The sequence below is a fragment of the Ambystoma mexicanum genome, chromosome 8 (genome assembly GCF_040938575.1).
Source record: "Ambystoma mexicanum isolate Mex_15411 chromosome 8, UKY_AmexF1_1, whole genome shotgun sequence".
Classification (NCBI taxonomy): Eukaryota; Metazoa; Chordata; class Amphibia; order Caudata; family Ambystomatidae; genus Ambystoma; species Ambystoma mexicanum.
The window spans coordinates 901427006-901449052 of NC_090929.1; the positions used below are offsets into that span (position 1 = coordinate 901427006).

General features: G+C 43.4%; 1 protein-coding gene across 1 annotated transcript in view; it reads right to left on the bottom strand.

Annotated features, from left to right (window-relative positions):
* Positions 1-22047, bottom strand: part of LOC138472557 (synaptotagmin-15-like) — a 492423-nt gene that overhangs the window by 153276 nt on the left and 317100 nt on the right. The window contains exons 6-7 of the mRNA XM_069610789.1: positions 15877-15997; positions 3018-3200 (exon numbers count right to left, since the gene is read on the bottom strand). Of these exons, the coding sequence (XP_069466890.1) occupies positions 3018-3200; positions 15877-15997 (304 nt within the window). The remainder of the gene's footprint in view (positions 1-3017; positions 3201-15876; positions 15998-22047) is intronic.

Consider the following 22047-nt stretch of genomic DNA (forward strand, 5'->3'; position numbering starts at 1 on the left):
CCTTTAAATGCACCCCACACCTTAAACCATGAGTAAACCATTTCAGTTGAAAAAAACTAGGGACCCGAATCATGGAATTTTTAGCACAGTGCAAAGTCACTTTGCACTGCTAACCAACACCCATATTCACAGAGCGGTGCACAGTGTATTTTTGCAGTGCAAAGTCACTTTCCACTGCAAAAATACTCTTTGTACCGTGAATTAGGCCCATTTAGCACAGTGCAAAAATACATATTTCACCTCTCTGTGAATCAGGGTGTTTGTTGGCTGCAAAGTCACTTTACACCAGTGCAGTCACTTTGCACCGCGCAAAAAATCCATGAATCAGACCCATATGTGTGATATGCAGAAATTGTGCTTACATGGATGAATGGGAATTTCATGTAGAAAAACCTAAATTACCCTTTTCGGTCAGAGTAGGTGTAACCTCTATTAATCAGTATTGGAGTAACCCCCAGACGCGGTATAGGAATTTCCAGAACAGGCTCTATAACTATGAGCCTCCATATCCGGGTGCTGCACAACTGTGCCAAATTCGTTTTTTAACCACACGAAGGAGCTGATCATACAGGTCAGGAAGCCATCAAACGCCAGCAAGCTATTTCAGAGTGTAAAATACTCGCCTCCGAGATTTCTGTTCATTCGGCCGGACGTAGGTTCTAAGCCCGGCAGGGCTGACTCAATCCTTCATTACAGTGCTTTTAAGTGAGATACATCACAAATGAAGCACTATATGAAAAATATATGTCATTATTATATGTATCACTGAAACGCACCACACTGTCACAGGTGATCCTCGTACAGGCAAGGCATATCCAATGTTTTAGTGGTGCTGCTAAAAAACGCAGCTAGCTGGGGAGCCTGTTCTGTTGATATTGGTACGTGTTACACATTACCCTTTGCAGATCTCCCAGGCTCTTCAGCAGAGCTATCCAGTACAGTAAGAACATGTTTCCATGCCGATTTCCACATTGCCACACAAAAGAATATATTCTTGTAATACTCGCTCGCTCGCTCGCTCACTGTCTCTGAAGGCCCTAGAGCTGCCTCCGGTGGTGCCTGCCGCCAGTGAACCTAAGCAGTGGAGAAGCTATGCACAGAACCGAGAGCTGCTGCCACTCGCCCTCTCTGCTGCGTTTCACACATCAGTGTGCGGCAGCGGAGCCCCCAGACATTTTTCATAGGGGTGGCCTGATGAGGTCACTGGGGTGGCATGATTCATTGATTATAAGAGGCAGGCGGGCCAGTGGAGGGTGGGGGGATATTGTTTTTATATAAAGGTGGCCGTGGGACTCCATGGCCACCCCTTGGTGGTGCCTCTGGTGTGCGGCGCTTGTGGACACCTGAGAGAGCACTATCGACCCATGAAGCAGGCAGTCAAGCTCTTACCACTAATATTTCAACACTGATGAAGCTCGTGGAGCCCCATCAGACACAGCGACTATGTAGCTCACTCGTGATTGGTTGGATAGAAAGATAGACAGCCTTTGAACTTTCTCGGCCACCGGGACACTAAAAGCCTTAGTACATCAGGAACTGCAGCTATCCCAAAGTAATTTAGACTAGACTCTAATGCAATTGAGCTACACTCCAACCTAAGTGTACTACTAACCCCGGTTAGCCGCAACTCAAGTAATAACACGCTGTCACATGCCTCATCCATACACGCTGTACAGGTGGTGGCAGGAGGACCACACAAAAAATAGACTCAATATGTGATGGTGCCGAACAACCCCATGAATCTCTATTACATTGCCACCTAGTGGCGCAGACGCACTACTGCAAGCTATTACTAAAAATGTGGCTTTTATGGGCTCCAATAGCCAAAAACAGCATGAAGTACAACATGAAATTGTAGATTTTAGGGGAAGAAAGAGGTTTTCCACTTTAGGATTTGAAGGGCCTGATTCACAAAAGTTCTCTATAATGGCGCAATCCCATAGGAAAATGTTCTGTCAATCAGGCCCTAAGCGTTTTCGCGCTCGTCTACCATGTCACTATGAAACCCGTTGCTGATATCTATCAATCTGTAAAATATGTTTGTCAGCATAAAAACATTGCTGTGTCAAATACTGGATAATCCTTTCAAATAAAAGAAACCATCCAGGGAAATAACAGGTCATGATACTAACCGACGTCATGAACAGCTGACATCGTCAACATATGATAGAATGATCTGTAGATGCTGGGTTACTTTGCATGATCCGATTGAAACCATGTACACATAGACATAGCTGCTAAACTACATACATTTGGAACACTACTCGTCCAACCCCAAAACGCATCACCAATATAGACGATATGAGCCAGACTTGCAGCACTATATGAACACCCCAAACAATGTCTGGCCAGAAATCACTCACCAGTCCCATATGAAGGAGATGTAAACAGGAATGAGACGACATCCTGTCAAATGTTAAGGATGTATATGACTAGCGCATAGGAGAGAATGTTTAATCAGGCATTGGGATTCATAGACCTGAAACATGTCTACGAGCGTGTAACTGCACTCGTGGTATTGGCAATGGCAGGGTGGGTAGCATGAGATATACTACAACAGAGCAAAAGGGGTCCTGTTTTTTTATAGGGGGCTGTGTGGATGAGGACCAGTATGCATAATCAGTGTACGGGTTCCACAAAACAGCTACCCTACTTTCACACAAAAAGGCTGTGGAACCCGTACACTGACGGTGGATAGCATTCCAGCGTGGGTTGGGAGGAATTTTGGGAAAAGGCACCCTCTGCAGTAAGTAGGCTAGCCTTGTATTGTGGGTTATATATATATATGCAAAATAGATGTATTTTAAGCTGTGGTGTGCTGTGTACACCATTTCAACTGAAACAAATTAAAATAAGCAAACCACCGAATTTGTAAGGTTCCTCCTGGACATGTATGTGCCTGGTCCCCAGAACTCATGACCCTGCAGTGTTTGATGGTGTAGCGCCATGGCATGATGAATGGTGCAGCAGCGTATAACAAATGCAGAGCACACGTGCAAGTAGTTCCTGCCACCTACTGTCTCCCTCTGTGTTTTGGAGCATTGTCAAGCTGAGGCTGGCGGTATCCAGCTCCACCGGGTCCACCTTGAAGCTGAAGGTCTCGTTGTACACCGGGTTGGGCGTCCCGAGCACCTCGGATGTCCTTTTGCATTTGATGAATTTGTTGTGGTTCATCAGGGACGCTTTGACATACACAGCGCCTAGACAGGGAAAAAAACGCAGCTCGGCGTTAGGAGGGAACCTTCATGATCAGAACACCAGTTACAGGCTTATTTTATGTTTGCTTTGGGGGGAAAAGGGCAGTGGTCCAGACGTAGTAAAACCTGGATGATTAGGACTGCCTCTCATTTTCAGGACCACAGACACTGATCTTAGGACGGGGGACTACAACCTGCTGATCTCTGGGTGTTTTGAACTACGGCTCCCATGATCCCCCACATCCGGCAAAGCTGGCTAGGTCTGATGGGAGTTATAGTGCAAAGCAGCTGCAAAGCCAAAAGCAGATGACCTCTTTCTTAATACAAAGGGTGTGCCATCTTCACAATGGGGAAGAACACAGATCAGAGGACGTGATCTCCCCAACTTCCATTTGTTTTTAAAATCTACAACCAGATCATGAATGCATCTATTTGGGGGGCCTTTGCAATATCGCAAAGGATCATGGAGCTGCACCACTGCAAATACTGATGACCAACAGTCTCCCATTAACAAAGTGCCTTAATAAACTGAGAGCAATGTCTAATGTAATCCGGGGCAAATGTCATGTAAATCATCTGTCAATTGCATTGGAAAAATGATTCGCAAAGTGCTTTCGAGAGGCATTAACTACCCTTAGCATGTTACAATCGTTGAGACATTCCAGACTCTTCTGTAGCAGGACATCTGCGGCAGAGATCAGGGACCTGGCAGCATGCAATGAAGCCGCAGCGGGCGAGCTTTATTAATTTAAAGCCCCAGCTGAGGATGTTCTAATGCCGTCTGGTGTATTCCTTCCTTCCTTCCTTCGGCAGAGGTCACAGGCATCCCCACAGGCCCACAATAGAGCCTAATGGCGGCAAGGCCCAAGACGTCATTAATATGGCTAATGAACAGAAAATGCGCAAGATGGCGCCTCGCCCTTTGGCGGATGCTGTAAACGGGACACTTTAAAAAGGGGCACAAGTCAAAAGTCAATGTTGCCAGACTGAGAGCCGAAGTGTTAAATACATTAAAGGCCCTCAAAAACATCAAATCAAGATCAACCCACAAAGCATGAGCTGTCTGTGTATACAGGGATCCACAGTCTTCCGGATTGTGAACAGATGCACCCCAGTAATGTTAATACTGCAAGCACACGAGGCTCTCAGTTCCAGGTCAGCCCAGCACTTTATAAGACTGGAGTGAACCACAGGGGCACACAGCCGTCGTTTTTTAAAACATGAAGGGGGAGGTGTCCTAAAGCTGAGGCTACCCCCTTTCTTAAAGCACTTTGATGCAGCACTGAGAGGCAATGACACAGTCACAATCCATGCGTTTACAGCCCTTACTGGGCTGGCACCGCAGACGAGGCAGTCTGCACATCCACCTTTAGAGCCCCGATAACAAAACCTCAGAATGTACAGCAAAACAGTGAATGCCACGGGAACAGTATCCTTGAAGTACCATCTTACAGGATAGTGGCTCCCACACAGCTGACTGTGTTGTTGCTGTTTGGAAAGAAACACAAATAACCAACCCGTCCAGTGGATTAACTTTGCTGAAAGTGTTGGGGGGACATGACATCTGAAGAAAAGGTGCCCCCGCCAAATGAATGGAGACAGAATGGTGTGCCACGAAAGTTGGGAGGGGGACAAACACCCGCCCCCCCCCTAAAATTACGCCCATGAACCCAACTTTCATATACTAGCAATGGGCAGGCCAAGCCCTACAGATAAAGGGTAGATCGGCCACTTTTGCTGCTTAAAAATAGCCAAATACTGCCAATTAATAAAAATAGGGAGTAAAAAAACTCCCCAAAAAATCGACTTTTGGGCCGGTCCTCCTACTTTCATCCACACCACTCCTTTACCAATTACTGCATTCTCTGGTGCAGAGAAATATTTATTGCTAAACATTTCTGTTTTAAAGTTAAGACATAGGCCTACTCCCTTATTAAATACTCTCATTTGGAATGGGACTTACTTTTTTACTCCCTAAAAATAATTTTACTCCCAACTTTAAAATATAGAGAGTAAAATACTCCCACTTCAAAATCTTATCTGGAGTAGTGGACAGGCCTGTTTGCAGCTGTCAAGGAATACCATGACTGATAGCGGCCCATTTCAGACTAGTGCCTAATTTTGAGATTTGGCTACCATGGCAACCAGGGGTGGTTGTTTTGCTGCTGGTGGTGCTTGACAGGCCATCAAGGAAGTTACACCATTCATTGCAGTGGAGGAGGTTAGTTCTCCTGCTCTGACTAGGAAGTCAGGGTCATTAGGTGGCACGGCTGCTTGGACAGTCGGACCCCTTCCCTTACCATTGGCTGTCTGCTGGCAGTTTCTAAATCTGACAAACACGTAATTTCCAGTCGAGAGACTATTGGTATGCAGGTGTGTCTACGACTAATATAACGTGGCCCCATGTCATGGGATACGTAGTTAATGAGTGTGCTAACCATCATATATTGCTATGCTATCTCTAGCTACTCACATTTTTTGCACAGCATATGTAATGTATTGCTACCGCATTGTTATTAAAATGGGCCAGGGAGTGAGTATATAACATTGTAGACTTGCTGGTGAAGAATGATTGTACCACCATTTTTTAATAGGCTCGGCCCCCAATTTCCCATTAATAGGTAAACTCATTAAATCTCCAGACATCTAAAATCTGCACCAGGGTTAAGGTAATAGTTTACAGGTTAGAATGGGGGCAAGGCTTTCTCGGTTGAATCAGCACAGATCTCTGGAACGTGCTTACATCTTTTGTAGATCCCTGGGTGTTTTCTCAGTGAACAACTCCCATAATAGCATAATGAAAAGTCTACAGATGTCTACGCTACCCACAGAAGTTGCTTTTTAGAGTGGGTATCTCCCCAATAACTCCAGCGGGTGTTGCCTTAGATGGTCGAACCAGTTGGCTCTTTTGGGGGTACTCAGCACAGTGTGGACATGAAAATGGATCCATGTGCTGATCCACTCCTCACTGAAGCCCCACCCCGCCAAACCCCACTTGGCGAATACCGCCCACTGATTCTCTTAATGCTGCGTGCCTCACTTCAGAATCGGATGCCACCTGATTCGGCCTCTTCCCCCCTCTGCTGCTTTGCCATTTTTTGTTCCACCTTAATGGGGCGGGTCTTCCCCCTCCAACCTTTTTCTCTGCCACTGCACTCCTCTCACCCACTTCCCATCACTTTGTGCTCCTCTGATCCCCTTCTCTTTGTTGCTACTTAATCATACCCACCGCGCGCCGCCTCTGCACATCCACCAACTGTCACCTCTCACTGCCCCTCTTACCTCTGCCACAAGTGTTCGCCTGCTCTGCCGCTCCCTCTCCCCATCCAATTTCTGGCTCTTGACTTCCCTTCAACCTTGGCGGCCTTACTGTCACCACCCTGATCCCTGCCACTAAACCCTTGCTGAAGCTCCTTAGGTCAATTACACTGCCCCCCTACTGCTCCTCTGCGACCCGCCACTCAGGCTTATGCCACCCATCCCACCACATCAATACAGGGGGAACATCCATATTTGAGTGCTGGGCTTAAACCTTACCCTTGCACATGCATGGAGGGGTGGGTTGGCTGCAGGTTCCCTGCACCAGCAGCCAGTCCCCCACCCTGCATATTACGATACATTGGTTCATATTATACTTCAGCAACATGGTGGGATATTTAATTTATTTACTACGTTATCTGAGTAATATGCTTCATTCATTTGTGATGCTCAAAACACATCAATTGGACACTTGCCAAAAATAAATGGATGACACAAATTAATATTTTAGTTCACCCATCACCCTCCAAATTCAAAACTTGAGCGGATATGGGTGAGTGAACAAGGCATGTCATATTGAAGAAAGCTCACAAAATGTTGCCTCTCTGTATTAGTTCCACATATAATTAGGACCCCACCCCTATCAATGAAACACTGATCTTCACACAACACATAACATAATGCGGAAAGTATACAAATATCATTTAAGGACCATCAGACCAACACCTTTAGTGCACCTTGGTGAAATAATTATATTTGGGTCAGAGAAGCTATGTGTTGTTTTTTTTTTTTTTTAGGTATAGCGGCAACTACTTAAACCTCAGGTACTGAAGATATTTTTCTAAGCAGCTACTTAAACCCCAGGTACTGAAGATATTTTTCTAAGACCCTGGAAAGTCGGAGCTTGCCCGCTTACATATGTATAATTTCATCATAGTCAAAGTAACTAACTGAGACATTTAGAAAAATGTATACTTTGAGCCTCACTTTTTTACCAACCCATCAGACAATCAAGTTATAGCAACATAGATTTTATCTCCATTTAACATGGTTTTGTTAATACATACTTTTATGACACAAATCTGGCAAAACGTGCTTCAAGCATTTTATGCTTATCAGGGCTGAAGATGTATTTAAATGAACAAAGAGGGGGACATGCGAGAGAAACATGTGAAACAATGATTATTCTTATTGCTTTGGCATGTTCAGTTTCCATTAATCCTAACCTGAGAACATTTTACAGTTATGTAATCACATCCTGATCCTGTTTTTCACACTGCCAATCCTCTTCATTATTCATTTAATTCCAAGCAGGATATTCTAATCTATACACGCTGAGAGTAAAATGCAGAATTAGGACAAACGTGGGCAAGAATATTTTTTACAGAAACGTTCTTACAAAAGGAGTTTTCTCAAGAGGTTATACATGTAAAAAAAAAACAACATGTCATGGTTATCACTTGCTTTTTGCTAAATGGCACAGTGATAAGTCTAACTTACTAGTAAACAATGAAAATCCATAATATTTTATAAAGACAGTATTTAAATTATATTCAAAACAGAAAGGTGATTTAATACCTGGTGGTGTTGTGACTGTTGTAACGATTCTTAACCTCTTCACTCCCTATAACTACTGTCTAAGACCCTATGATGTACCCTACCCCCTATTCACTGCTACAACTACAAATGTAATGTATCATGTACTGTAATCCACCTCTGTATTTACATGTATGTACTATAACTTGACAAGCACTGTAACTAAGTTTCGGATTTCTTGTACTGCTGCGCCCAGCTGCCCAAGGGCTTGGCTGCGCATTATCAAATAAACAAACAAACAAACAAAGAAACTGACTTTACTCTGGCATTGTATGGGCCACCCCAGAAAGCAAGTGATAGCTTTTGCATCTGTGTGGCTAATCCCCGGGACAAAGAAAGTCAATGGAAGGAGGACTTCCCACTTCTCTAACAGGAACTGGTCGTGTTGGAAATTTGTGAGTGGAAGTGGGGAACGCTAGACTGCTTGAAACAGAAAGAGAACTGTCTCAGAGTGCTTGATATCCACCAGTTCTGGCGGCCGTCCCTCCGCATCTTCTCGCTCTGTTGAATTGTTTGGACCTGCACATTGGATATGGAGCTGACTTGCTGTGTCCCGCGGTCGAGAGAATTTGGAGGTAACAATCGAGATTCTGCAAGCTGGAGACACCATTTAAAGACCTTGATGGATATTGTGCGATAAAATGTGACATCGCGGGCTGAGCAGTGAAGTGCAGCAAAGTGATAGCACAGTCTGGCAGTGTGCGAGTCTGTGGGGGTGGAGGGAGTACAAGCTTTCAATAAGCTGAACCCCAAGATATTGACATAACCCACACTGGCGGACCATGACAGGCAGACCAAAACAAGTAACTGATCCACTGTTTGTGACTGTACTGCGAGGGAGAGCAGAAGGTTATTTCCACTATCAAACGTCTGGTAACTGTGTATACCATCAAACAACATGCCTTCAAGAAACAAGTCAAAGAAGCATGAGTACAATTTACGCTCATGCAACACTGACCACCAGAACAGAGATTTACCAGCACCCACTACCAGGGACGTCATTTGGGGGTCGCCAGAGGTCTCCCTTGCGACCTCTAAAAAAAATCTATATATATATATTTTTTTTTCGATCCAAGCTCCTGGGCTGTGGCCAGAACATGTGGCTCTTTAATTTGGGAGTGGCTAGCTTTCTTGTTCAGGCCCCTTAAAAAAAGAAGAAAAATAAGAACATGAGGGCCACAAGTCTAACACTTTCAGCACTGAACCTAAATAAGAAAGAATAGGAATGCCAAAAAATGGAATTCTATACAATAATTAATAGACTCATTAAAGGTTTATTTCAGACACACTTCAGGGGGTGAGTCACTGATTTAGTCTGTTCTCAAAGGCCTCAACTCAGCCTTTGATCCTTCTGAGGTCGATAAATGGGTACCAACACAGGTTGGGTGATATTGAGTGTATATTCTATGTAAAGCGCTTAAGCGTAAGTGCTATATAATAACACATCATTATCATTTGGTCATGGACGTCTGCTTGCAATCACAGTAATTTGGTAATATGGGTCTATACACACTGATCTTAACGATACATATGGCGATCCATTCAGGTATGAAATGTACATCACATTATAGTGATATCGTAACAATATTTTTCGTAGTGTACAATGCTATGTGATGCCACTTCCTGTTTTGTCAACTGGTGAAAGGTCGTGTTCCATCGCTTCCCACGATATCACTTTGGGGTGGGGTCAAATGACAACACTTCCTGTGATGTCATCAGGGGGTCAAGGGTCGTGTGATGTCACTTCCGCTACCCCTGGCATTTTGGTGAAATGACGTCCCTGCCCACTACTTAAACTAACCAACTGAATGGGGAGTGAAGATTGAAGTACGCCTAGAGGGAAAATAATTGGGGAACTTTTCCCCGGGTCAGAATACTGATGCTACTACCCCAACCACAGAAGCCTCAATTATGGCATCTAAATCTTGTAACTTGGTGCCGATTGACAACAATTCTCTATTGAATTTATGCAATTCCCTACAAACGGTAATAGCAAATAACTTGGCGGCTGAAAGCATATTGCCTGGGGTACTCCCACTAACACAAACAAACACCCAGCGTGTGCAGCCTATGGAGCGGCTAAACAATTGCCTCTCTGCTACCTCGCTGCTCACTTGCAGATAAAGATGTGCTCTAAACATCGATAAAGACCATATCATCGGGGGCTACAACTGCAGGAATGCAGTCATTTTTCTCAGAAATGATTGCTGAACATATGCAATAAGATGCAGAAGGATATATCCTACCAAACACATATAGTGCAGCGTATAGAGGCAAAGTAACATATTTGAAGCTAAAGTAAAAGATCAGACATTACGTTCATTGAGTCACAGAACGGCTCCAGAAAATCCTACCGCATCTAAAAGTAGGACTATACCCCCTGGACAACGCAAAGATGATGATATTTTGGGGGATATTGATATTTTATTTGTATCATGCTCATACACAAGTGTTTACACCATCATGGCTATCCATTGGAGAGGAGAGCAATGAAGGCACATATGTCTCTCATCTCTCATAAGGAGTGCGGTGGATTGAAGAAGATAAATATCAAAAACCTAAATTAGGTGCTAAGAAAACTGTTTCCTTCAATGAGGATAAGCAGATGTTTAAGGTGGGATCTGCATTGCCAGGCCATACAAAAAGCCAGAAAACAGCAAATAAGCAGCTGAAAAGAGCAAACTCTGCCAATGGGACTTTAACTAGTTGGGTAATTAAGCAGATTGGGTACCATAGAAACGGTGCTCCCAGATACCTCCTTGGATGGAAGTTAGTGTGCATATGGAGACTGGTGCTCCATTCCCCTTGATATGATATGATAGGTTATTTATAACGCGCTTAATACCCAGAGGGTTCTAAGCGCGGACCCGGGGATCGAACCTGTGTTGCTCCGTGTGGTCTTGTTTCCAAGTCGAGCACGCTGCCGCTGAGCTATCCTCCTGGGACGAGCCGATGTCTACGGTCCAAGAAGTATTTGAAAATACTATGCAGAAAAGGAAAAGCACTATCCAGTACAGTAAGAACATGTTTCCATGCCGGACACTTCAGTAACTGTTAAAGCTAGTGACACAATGGCTGAAACGACTATTCTTTCACAATCTGTACATTATTTCCTGATAATTTTGACAATGTTCTCAATCGGTCACACATTGTGTATCTTTTTAATCCTGTTCCCCCACTCAGGGTTTTTTTTAAATCTATTGATATTGACTATGCAAAATATATGTATCATTCCTCCCCTCCAAGGACAAGAGTGCACTGTATGCCTAGAGACACGATTCCTCTAATAAAAACATACATGCATAATTTTTTAAAGTTAGGTTACGATCTGGATTATCAACCTAAAACCTGCGAAAATACCTTCTGTAAAACGTACATAAACGAAGATTTAAAAATAACTGCCTCTACGGAGGGGAGGACGGTGCTGAGAGATCATGGGCCTCTCAATAATAGCAAAGCGCTTCGGGACTGCGCCTGCTATCAACTAATATCAGAATACACAAAAAAGTAAAACCTTCGGAAGGGTATACTAATCATGAACATTTGGCACGTCTGAAAACACTTAACACTGTCTCCAGATTGTCCTATAATTTTATGACACCTCAGAACTATATGGTACAGTGGCCCTCTCCCCATTCTAGGACATGTTTAATGATCCTAAGACTGAATTTATTACCTACTCTGTCAGAACAAGGACCCCGGCTTGGCATCCCTAAAGACGGCAGATAATGCTATGTAAGGTAACATATCTACCTGAAACTAATAGGCACATTTTGACCAGTTGTCTAACATTGGGGAACAAATACATCTTGTATTTGGGGTGGTTTGTATACAACACTGATCATATAAAAACAGATCATTTTTGGGGTTGTTCCCTGTCGGGCACTCAAATATCCCTAACCATTTCACTTGGCAGACTATGGAAATAATTAGAGAATAAGGTAACAGGATTGTAAACAAATGAATTGAAAGTCAACTAAAGTGTTACATTCGATAGATTTTATTAATGATTTTATTAAATTAATATGTGATGATACTAATTGCTAGTAAGTATACGATTGAGCTATTTTACAATACATGTTTTTATGATTGTATAAGATTAAATTAGAGATGTTGTGTGAAAGGTTCATGTAACTATAACACACTATAAATTAAATAAATAAAAGATTAAAAATGATGCAATCTTCACTTTCAAACTGAAATGAGCACATTTTCCACTGCTGAAATGATAGTAACCAAGATGAATTAAGTACAATTGTACGTACTATTTCATATTGAGGGTTTATTTATTAACTATAGCAATTTGTTGCAGTGTACATAGTAGCAATACTTCTTACCTCCTTAATAGAATCTATGGAAGGTATTTACCTTCATCTGCTTGAGGATTAGATGAGCCTGGGTCATCTAATTTCCAACCAACTGGCTTTCACTTGTTGCCAAGTAAGACAAGTGCATGAGTCAAATGAGCATAAGGCCTTATGCTATATGTTGATTCATTAAATGTCAAAATATGAGCACACCTTTGATGAGATTTTATCTTCAGAGGTATATGCTTGTAAAAGTACACTCGTTTCTTAATGTCGCACAGTATGTTACTTTGGCCATGAAATACTAAAAATCTTAGAGTGCAAGCATCCACCTTCTAGGATCTTTTAACAGCATTCAAGTATAAGAGGATTTGTCAGAAGAAAAAGCAGAAGGGAAGAGGATGCAAGGAGAGGGTGAGGGTGTGAAGAAGCTGCAGTGCTTGTTATAAATGCCTGATGCATGCAAGTCGTCATCATTGCTTACATTTTGAAAAAGCAACAACCACAATTTAGCCGTAGAACAGTTGGTTTCAAACTGGGGGCCCAACTCCACAGAGGGCCCCAAAGCGCTTTAAAAAGGGTTTACGATGACTGTTTTTAATAGGAAATATAAGCAATTATAGCATGTGAGGGGTCCGGAAACAATATTTTTACTCAAGGGAGACCTTGTTGAGGTGGTTGATAAAGGTCTTAATGAGAAAGAAGGGTTTACGTTGTGCGCACCATATTGGTGACTCGGTTGATGGCGATTTGATTTAGCATGCATCTAGTGTAGTTAACAAGGAAGGAATAAGTGTTACTATTACTGTTACTATGTGTTTACGTTGATACATATTAGATCTGCACGCATGCAGAAACATGATGTCAAAATTGCTGATACAATATAAACACAATCTAGGTGTGTGGCATGCCACGTAGCTCCTGAAAGTTGGGCAGCGAGGAACTTCATATGCGCACACGAGAAAGGAGATTGATGATGGAGACACCACTATGAGGGGACCTGGTAGTCTTGAACATACATGCACAGACATAAATACATTGCAGTATTTAGGGAAATGTGTTTGGGATAGTTGGGTACATGGGGTACGTGGCAAATACAGAAATCTGGATACTGCAAGTCCTCCCATAACTAGTGATTGTGTGACCGGGAAGGCTGGTTGAGCAAGGTTAAAGGCTGAGGGAAGGCAGCGGGATGCGGCAATAATATAAAATGGTCATTTACGGCCAGGTTTGGGTTTTTTACGACTTGGTACTATTGTGGAGAGGAGATGTAATCTTTTAAGTACATGGGAGCCTGTTATTCATTGTCAAGGGCAGTCTGGCCAACTGGTAGTATTGGTTTGAGTGAAGGTAATAAACCCAGTGCAAGGGATGCTTAAGGGCAGAGTGGACATATGGTTTATTGGTTTCGATCAGGTTCTCGGGAGGGACCAGGATGTGGCAAGAGGCCATGCATGCTGAATTGGTAGTCGTATAGGTTGGTGTGAAATGAGGATGCCAGCAAGTCTGGGCGGATAAGATATTTATCACCGTTCAAAGTGAACTTGTTTGTTTCTCCCCCTCCTCACTGTTGAAGTGTCCTTGCAAAGACCATGTGTGTCATGATCGGGGTTAGTGATCCCCGGGCAGTTGGAACTTGTAATTAATTATGTCTGTTGCTTGGATATGTCACCATGAAACAATGTCATGACCAACTTGGAAAGATCCCAACAAGGGGTGTGCTGTAAATACGAGCTGAGGCAAACATGTGTTGAAAGGTGGATGGTGCTTAAATACATGTGTCCAATGTGAGAGTGGGAACTAAAGGAGAATAGATTCCTTTGTATACGTTTGACCAATCATTTATAGGGGGATGATTTGTAATTAAATATGTTGGAGTGTTTTAACTGTCGCAAAAATGTACAAAATGTGCAAACTTGTGTGGTTCGAGGAGACTCAGGTTAGTTTGACTCCATGACTTCACAGCGTTAGTTGGATTTGTACAATTAAACTCGCTTACCGACCATCGTGCACTCGCTTCTTCAGAGGTGGGCCTACTTTGGGTTACGCAGGTCAGAGGTCCACCCCCACAAGCTCAGTATAAAAAGTTTGAATACTATTGCCTTCGAATAAGAAGTGCTAGAGTGTACATTTCTTGCAAAGGGATGTAAATAAACATATTTTGCATGTAATACATATGTTTTAAGAAAAGTGATCATGAACAGCATTGAATATCTCTATTCTGCATGGTTGAGCTGTTTGCTTTATAACTGGATTGTTCGTGCTTGATTGACTGTAAGTTGGTTATTGGGGATTTAGCCACACCCACATTTGGTAATGAAGGACTTGCACATTCTGTTAGTAGGATTTGTAACTATACATACTCAGATGGGTTGAGGTTTTGCCCCATTAACCATCAGTTGTTTGCAATTTAACCACTTTCACAGTGACTTCAGGGTTTGCCACGGGCCGAAGGAGCTGTTGCCAGTCGGTACACAGTGCTAAACAAACGATCATTGCCATTAGCACCTAAGGCCATTGGCGAATTCAAGTCAGTTATTTCATGAGAACATGATTAATGGGAGTATGTTTCCATAAATGAATAAGAGGCACAATTCCTCATGGTGGCCGAGTAAAAAGAAAAGGCGGCTCACAATATAGAGGCCGCATCTAATGTCAATGGTGACCTTAGTGTTGCAGAAGAGGCGTGGCCACAGAGTAACAAGGACATGAAAAGAAAAGCACGTTTGTTTTTTATTTATTTTGGTAGGGTAGTTGGCAGTTGGTGAAGCATGGTAGGTGTTGGAAGAAGCGATCTACAGTTTGCTCGAACTGTAGATGTGTATCGTGCCTACAGCCCTCACAAGAAATAGTCTGGTTGCCTACGAATCATCGCTAAGGTGCTAATTGAGCTTAGAGTCACATGTGCAGGATTATAAGGATAGTACCATCACCCACACATCTGAATATGTAAGGTAATGGCCATGACTAGGCGGAGGTATAGAGGGACTTGGTAATCAAAAGTTAATGAAGATAACTGTACTATCTCCAGTCTTTTAATAGGCTGTTTGTTTCAGGTACTTTTCCTCCATTCTTTTTCTACTACAAAATCTATAAATGATGTGAAATTAATATTGAAACATGCAAGAGGAGCCTGATAAGAAATCGTGTACTTCACATATAGGTCAGTTTCTGTGAATGTGTATCCAAATATGCGAATGCTGGGAACCCTACTTGTGAAAATGTTGACATTTTCAAAATGGCCGACACTTTACCAGCCAACCTGACTCTGTAATGGGAAAATGGGCAGACAAGACGACATTCCTATGCTAATCACCTGTTTATCTTCATGGTGCGCGTACAGTGGACGTAGTGGCCACCTGCAGCTGGGTTGGCGAGGACCCATAGAAGTTCAATAAGACATCTCAATTCAGATTGCCATCTCTTGGCAAACGAAGGACTATCCTGCTAATGAAGTGAAAATATGCCTGCAGAGGGAGGATAACTGTTTTAACACTGGAGAAAAATATCACACTCACTGACGGCGTTCCTCTCCTCCTGGAGCTGTAGACCCTTCGCTCTCAGTACAACCACGGTGAGGCGTCCAAGGTAATCGTTGTAGCTCAAAGAAAACTGGACGTCTCCGAACTCCGACGGAGGCTGAAAAGAAATGGTAGCATCACATACAAACTGCATTTAGAATGTGAGTCAATTCAGGTGTCCATGGCCGTCCATGTTAAGATGTGCCAATACTTCCATTAATGCCAAGTCCTCTATCATATCACCTTTATTAAAAATGTAATTTCTTCTAGATAACATCATCACTTAATATAAAATATATCATGAAACATAAAAACAATCTCATCTACAAGTTCAAAGACAATAGAATTGTTTGTATATGTAAGTGAAACGTCCTCAGAGCATTACAGCTTACTGTCTGTGCAGTGGCTTATGGCCCAAGCATGTACATTGCAATTGACTCCTGCAAACTGAATTGTGAGGGGCTGAGTACCACTGCAAAGCAAAAGGACTCCATTGGTAGTGCATATTCCGTAGTCATTGTTGGTATGTCTGCATGCAATGGGTTGGTCCATATAAAATGAGAAAGGGAATCTTTTTGACATTGTGCCTTCCAAGAATATACTGATCTTGTGTCGAAGCGAAGGTAGGTATACCACTAACTATTGTGTGGCCCCACCTGGAGCATTCCATGCCTCTGTGCACGCAGACACAAATTAAGTGGTAGGACTTCATACAATACAATTCAGAGGGCCTCATCACGAGTTGGGCTGTATCTCGGCTGTAATACCGCCTGACTGTAATAGCCTTAGCACCCACCGGTCTGGCGGTATTACCGCTGGATCACGGGTTGGACGTTAACAGTAAATCCCCATTCCCCATTGGGCCCATTGGCAATGCCAATGGGGCATTTTCGGCAGTAATACTGCGGGCTAATACAGCCGGCAGTAATACCAGCGAAAACAGGACGCTAAATGGGATTTTCACCTCCAGAAAAAGCTGGAGGTAAAACAGCTCATTTAGCACCCAACTCGTGATAGGGCCAGCCCTTAAATGCTGTGGTAATACAGTTACTGCTGCATTTATGGGCTTTAGCCCGACTCGTGTTGAGGCCCAGAGTCTCTTTTAATACATGATGACAAGACTGAATTGCTTCTTGTCGGCTCACCGAACACTATCAGTAAACTCTGTCCCGTCTACACTAGCTTCACTATTGACGGTAACACCATACCCATTGCCAAGAGCGTAAAAACCCTCGGCTTCTACCTAGACACGAACATCAACCTAGCTAAACAAATCAACATGACCGCCTCAGCCACTGCCTACACCGGTAAACTTATCAGGGCCTGCAGACCACTGATCTCCCCTAGCAACTGTCTCATCCTAGCCAGAGCACTCATTCAATCTAAACTGGATTACTGTAATAGCCTCTATGTAGGTGCCAACAAAACAGTAATCAATAAATTGCAAGTTTTACAAAATAACGCACTCCGTGCCGCCCTCAATATTCCTAGAAGGGAACACATCTCCGCCACCAGAACTGCCTGCAAATGGTTGTCCATCCAACAGAAAATTGATTTGAAAACCATATGCCTTACTTACAAAGCCCTCAATCATCTTGCCCCACCCTACCTCTCGAACAAATTTACACTAAGACAGAACACTAGAACCACCAGATCGTCCAACTCATTACAACTAACAGTTCCCAAATACTCCCTCAAAAGAGCCGGAGGATCCAGCTTCCCAACCTTGGCATCACAACTCTGGAATTCCATCCCACTGGATATTAAATCCACACCTACTTTCCAACCTTTCAGAACCAAGGTCATTTCCTGGTTAACCAACAAATAACTGTCCTACCACATATGTATGCACTCCGAATGTCCAATTTTATGTATATTGTTTGAATACTATTATCTATGCCCTATCAACACTGTACTATTGTCTTTTACCTGTAACCTGATGTTCAAAGCGCATATATACCCCCGGGTCAAGAGCGCTATATAAATAAATAAACAAACAAACAAACAAACAAACATGTGGATACCAGATAGTGAAGCGCAAACTGCCTCTACCGACCCATATACTCATGAGTCGCTTCCACTTAACAACATTCCAGGATTAAGTTTTAACAATGGATATGACAGTGAATAGGACAGAATTACCAATTGTTTCAGCTTTGGCCTAAAACGTTGCAGCAGTGAAGCCCACAACACATTTCTTCGTATGGATTATTCGGGGTCCAAGGAGTGCCCAGTGCATGGAGGTAAATTCAGTCCTAAATAGAGTGTTATTACCTGAGGATCAAATTCAGCGGCAGAGAATTAGGGTACAAAGTGCAGGCACTTCCCCTACGGAGCAATATTTTATCAATGTTAGGGTAAAGTGTGCCTCAGCTTTGCAGCACATACATTCTCCAAAGCCACCACAAAGTTTGGCTGGGGTGAGAGCAACACTGAAGAGAGATGGATGAAAAGGCACTGGTTAAATAAGGAGTCTGCAACCTCTGGCTCTCCTGAAGTTCTGGACTACGAATCCCAAGATCTCTCAGCGTTGACTATGCTGGGTTGGGCTGATGGCAGACGAAGTCCAAAACATATGGAAACACAATTGTTGCTGAGCCCTGGAATAAATCAAAGACCAGAAAGAGGGCATGGGCCCTATGAATTTATGTAAACAGGAAGTGTTTGGTTGAATTAGAGCTGAAATACCTGGTGATTGTCAAAACGTTCTAAAATTGTGATGACTTGAATTATTCTGAGAGATGTAGACATGGCGTTCAGCAAACCTCCTTTGTACTCATTCACTGGTAGATAGCTCACAAGTTAGACGCATGCCTCTGACATGGGGCTAGCCTACAATGTGCACATCAAAATTCGGCCATGGCAAACTCAGTCCTTCATGCCTCTATGGTCCAAACATGGAGTGCTGGCAAAGTGAGAATTAATCGCACCTTGTATTACAGCACTTAAACACCTGTGAGAAATAGTGATACAAGAACCTGATTGTATCATTATTATTTTGTTACTAAGCACAGCAGAGGGAGTGCCTTTGCAGTCTCTTTATTTCAGTATGTCTACACTTCCAATTAGGTGGTTTCCACCCTGCAGCTCTGCAGGTGTTTTGGGCTATGCTTTCCACAATCCCTGACCATTGACAATGCTAGGTAGGACTGAGAGGAGCTGTAGTCCGAAACATCTGGCGATGTAAAGATTGCAGACCCCTAAAACCTCATGGATGGACCACGTTCTGGTGTTGCTGAGGTTTCCATCTAAACAGTTCCTTTTCTGTAGTTGCACAGATGTCATTCTTTTTTCCTCTGGTGTATGTAAAGAATGGCTTTTTGCATGTATTGTTCAAATGCTTTATATTTTATAGCCTGCCATGACAGGAGCTTGGGGCTCAGTGAGAGTCCTTGGAGTATGGTACTTGCATTTTTTTCTTTCCCATTTGAAATTTAGGAAAAGTAGAAGTTCCTGAATGACAAACATAAAAAGGACTGTACGGCCTTCTTGCACATGGCCATAGAAAACGTAAGCACTCTGCTCCATAAGACAGGAATATTATAGGTTTGGAAACCCAAAATGTACATATTTGTAGCTAGCTGAGCTTGGAAATTATGTGTTCAAGTGCCTAAACTGTAGATTGCGTTAAAATACCAGCTTAACAATTAAACCGAAGAGTGTGATCTTGGGCAAATAATTCAATCTCTTCAAGTATAGGACTGATCTCAACAGAGCCAACAGTACATTTCTCCTCTGTTGGTGCCAGTCACCAAAGTGGTGTGGGCCATCCATAGTATGCCTCACAGGAGAATGTGTGAAACGTTTTGCTGTGCCCCGTTATGCTGTTTTATTGAGTCGTGTATAGCACACAGTCTACTATTTACACAGTTTCTTGGCTTTTCAGGATAGGCTAACGCGGAAGCAGGATAGGTTGCTTTCTTGCAATGTTGATGTGTGCATGATCTGGCAAGGTGGGATTACCTGTGGTGTGCAGTTTTGATATATTTTGTGAGTTGTATGGATGGGTAGTTCATGTGTGCTCAAGGTTGGTAACAGATTGTTTATGTGATTGTGGGGTCTGTCGTAGTGTTTAAGGAGTGGTGGGACCTGTACTGGTGTAACTTTGGTAGGTTAGTGTGCTAGTCAGCAAAGTTTAGTGTAGACGTATTTCTTCAGGTGGTATGCGTTCCATTGTGTAATCCCTATGGATTCAGTTGCATGTTGTGTGTGAAGATGTGTTGTTTGTTAGGCGGGGGCTGTGGAATGATTGTCAGGTAGTTACTGTTACCATATATTGCTCAACAGACCACCTGATAAAAACTGTGCGCGAACTTTTTCATCTTGGAAACATCATAGTTGGTCACATTTTATTTGCGTGTATCAATGGAAAACATTCTTTCTCCAGCTTCCATGCCTTGTTCTGCTGTATATTATAATGTTAAGCTACATGTTCTTAAATCAGGTGACACTATGCCATGACAAAAACATAGGGCCCACGGGTTCTTGACAGTTTCCTGGGACTTCCCTTATGACTGTCCCCCTGACTCCGCAAAGAGGATCTATGTGATTATTGCGACAGCCCTCTACACCACATATGTATGCGGCGGAAACCCCCCGCCGCCCCACCATATTAATATGATATTCTATACCCCCCACATATATATGTGGTGTAAGGGGGTTTACAAAAGAAAAAGAAAAGGTGGCATTTTCGGCCGTCGTAATTGTCAGGGCGAGATTTTGGTACGATTCCCTCAAAGGCACTCCAACTGTAGCAGCACTCAGTCTTACATGGGACTATGGCACAATGCAGATGTACATGCACCATCAACTACTGACAAAGTCAACCATGCACCACATGCTATGCACCAGAGAAATGATGGAACACAGGAGCAACTCACAAGCAAGCCAATGACCAGAGGGGCAATGGGCCAGATGAGAGGGGGCCCACCAGGGAGCCAAGGACTAGAGGGGCGATGGAACAGAGAAGCAACTCACATGGGCATAGCTGCCAAATGGGGCCATTTTATATGGGACACCATGAGCCAGTCCTGGGTTCTCACTTTGCATGCTCATACTTCTAATAGGAAGAACAAAAATACCACTCCCAGTGGCAATGAATAGCCAAACGATTGGAAAAACCAACAATGTGTTTTTAACATATAAGATATGAAAAGGAGCTACACTAATTGTCAGAAAAATGCGATTATAATGAAAGATGTTTTTTGTTCTAAAGTACTATGCCTGTGTTCCCTCAATGTGTATTTATGTTATTATGTCAGGTTTCTTACTTTTGAGAAACATCCACAATTTCTTAGGCGTGTGCTTGTTTTTTCAGCTTGTTTGGATGGGAGTTGTTTTCAGATTGTTTTGAAGGGACGTTCAGCTCATTTTTCGACTTGGCAACAATGTAGCACATTTGAAGGTGAGCACAAAGGAGGAGGTAAGCAGCGCTTACCACCTCCTTTGTGCCCCTCCAGCCTTGCCATCTGCAATGACCCCACCCTTCTCATTCCCTTTAAAAAAACACTGGTGCTGTTCCAGCCCCTAAGCGCCATCATCCTCTTGTCCCTGTCCCAGACTCCACTCAGGCAAGCCATCACCAAAACGCCAGAGTAGCCCCTACCCCTGCCTCTCCCTACACCCCCACTGGCACAATCCTTATCCGTTCACCCAGTGCCTCAATCGCCTTTAGCCCATTTTGCCCCAGTCCCGTTTTATTGCCCCTCACCCCTTTAGCCCCTTTTTATTTAGCCCATTTTGTTGCCTCCTAGTCACGTCATGCCCCTTTTGTTGCTCCAAAACCTATTTCACACCTTTTCTTGCCTCCCTCCCCCGTTTCGTGTAGCCAGGATCGACTCATGCTTGGCCCCAAGAGCCGGGCCAGACCCCCAGGCTCGGACCCTACCCATACATTCCCTGGCTCTCCCAGGTTTATTTGATGCTCAATCACAGACATCTCCCAAAGGAGGCTAGCTCAGTAGGTCAAGCGCTTGCATCAGACGGGGGCCAACCCACATCTTGTACGTTCGCATCCCAGTTCCTCATCCTCCTGAGGTTGATACACTAGGTAACAATGGCACCCAGTACTACAGCGCATCGAAACATGAGCAGTCCGACATGAATTACCATATGCAAAAAACCGTTAGGATCTCAGTCATAATTACGTGCAGCACACGCCCAATAACC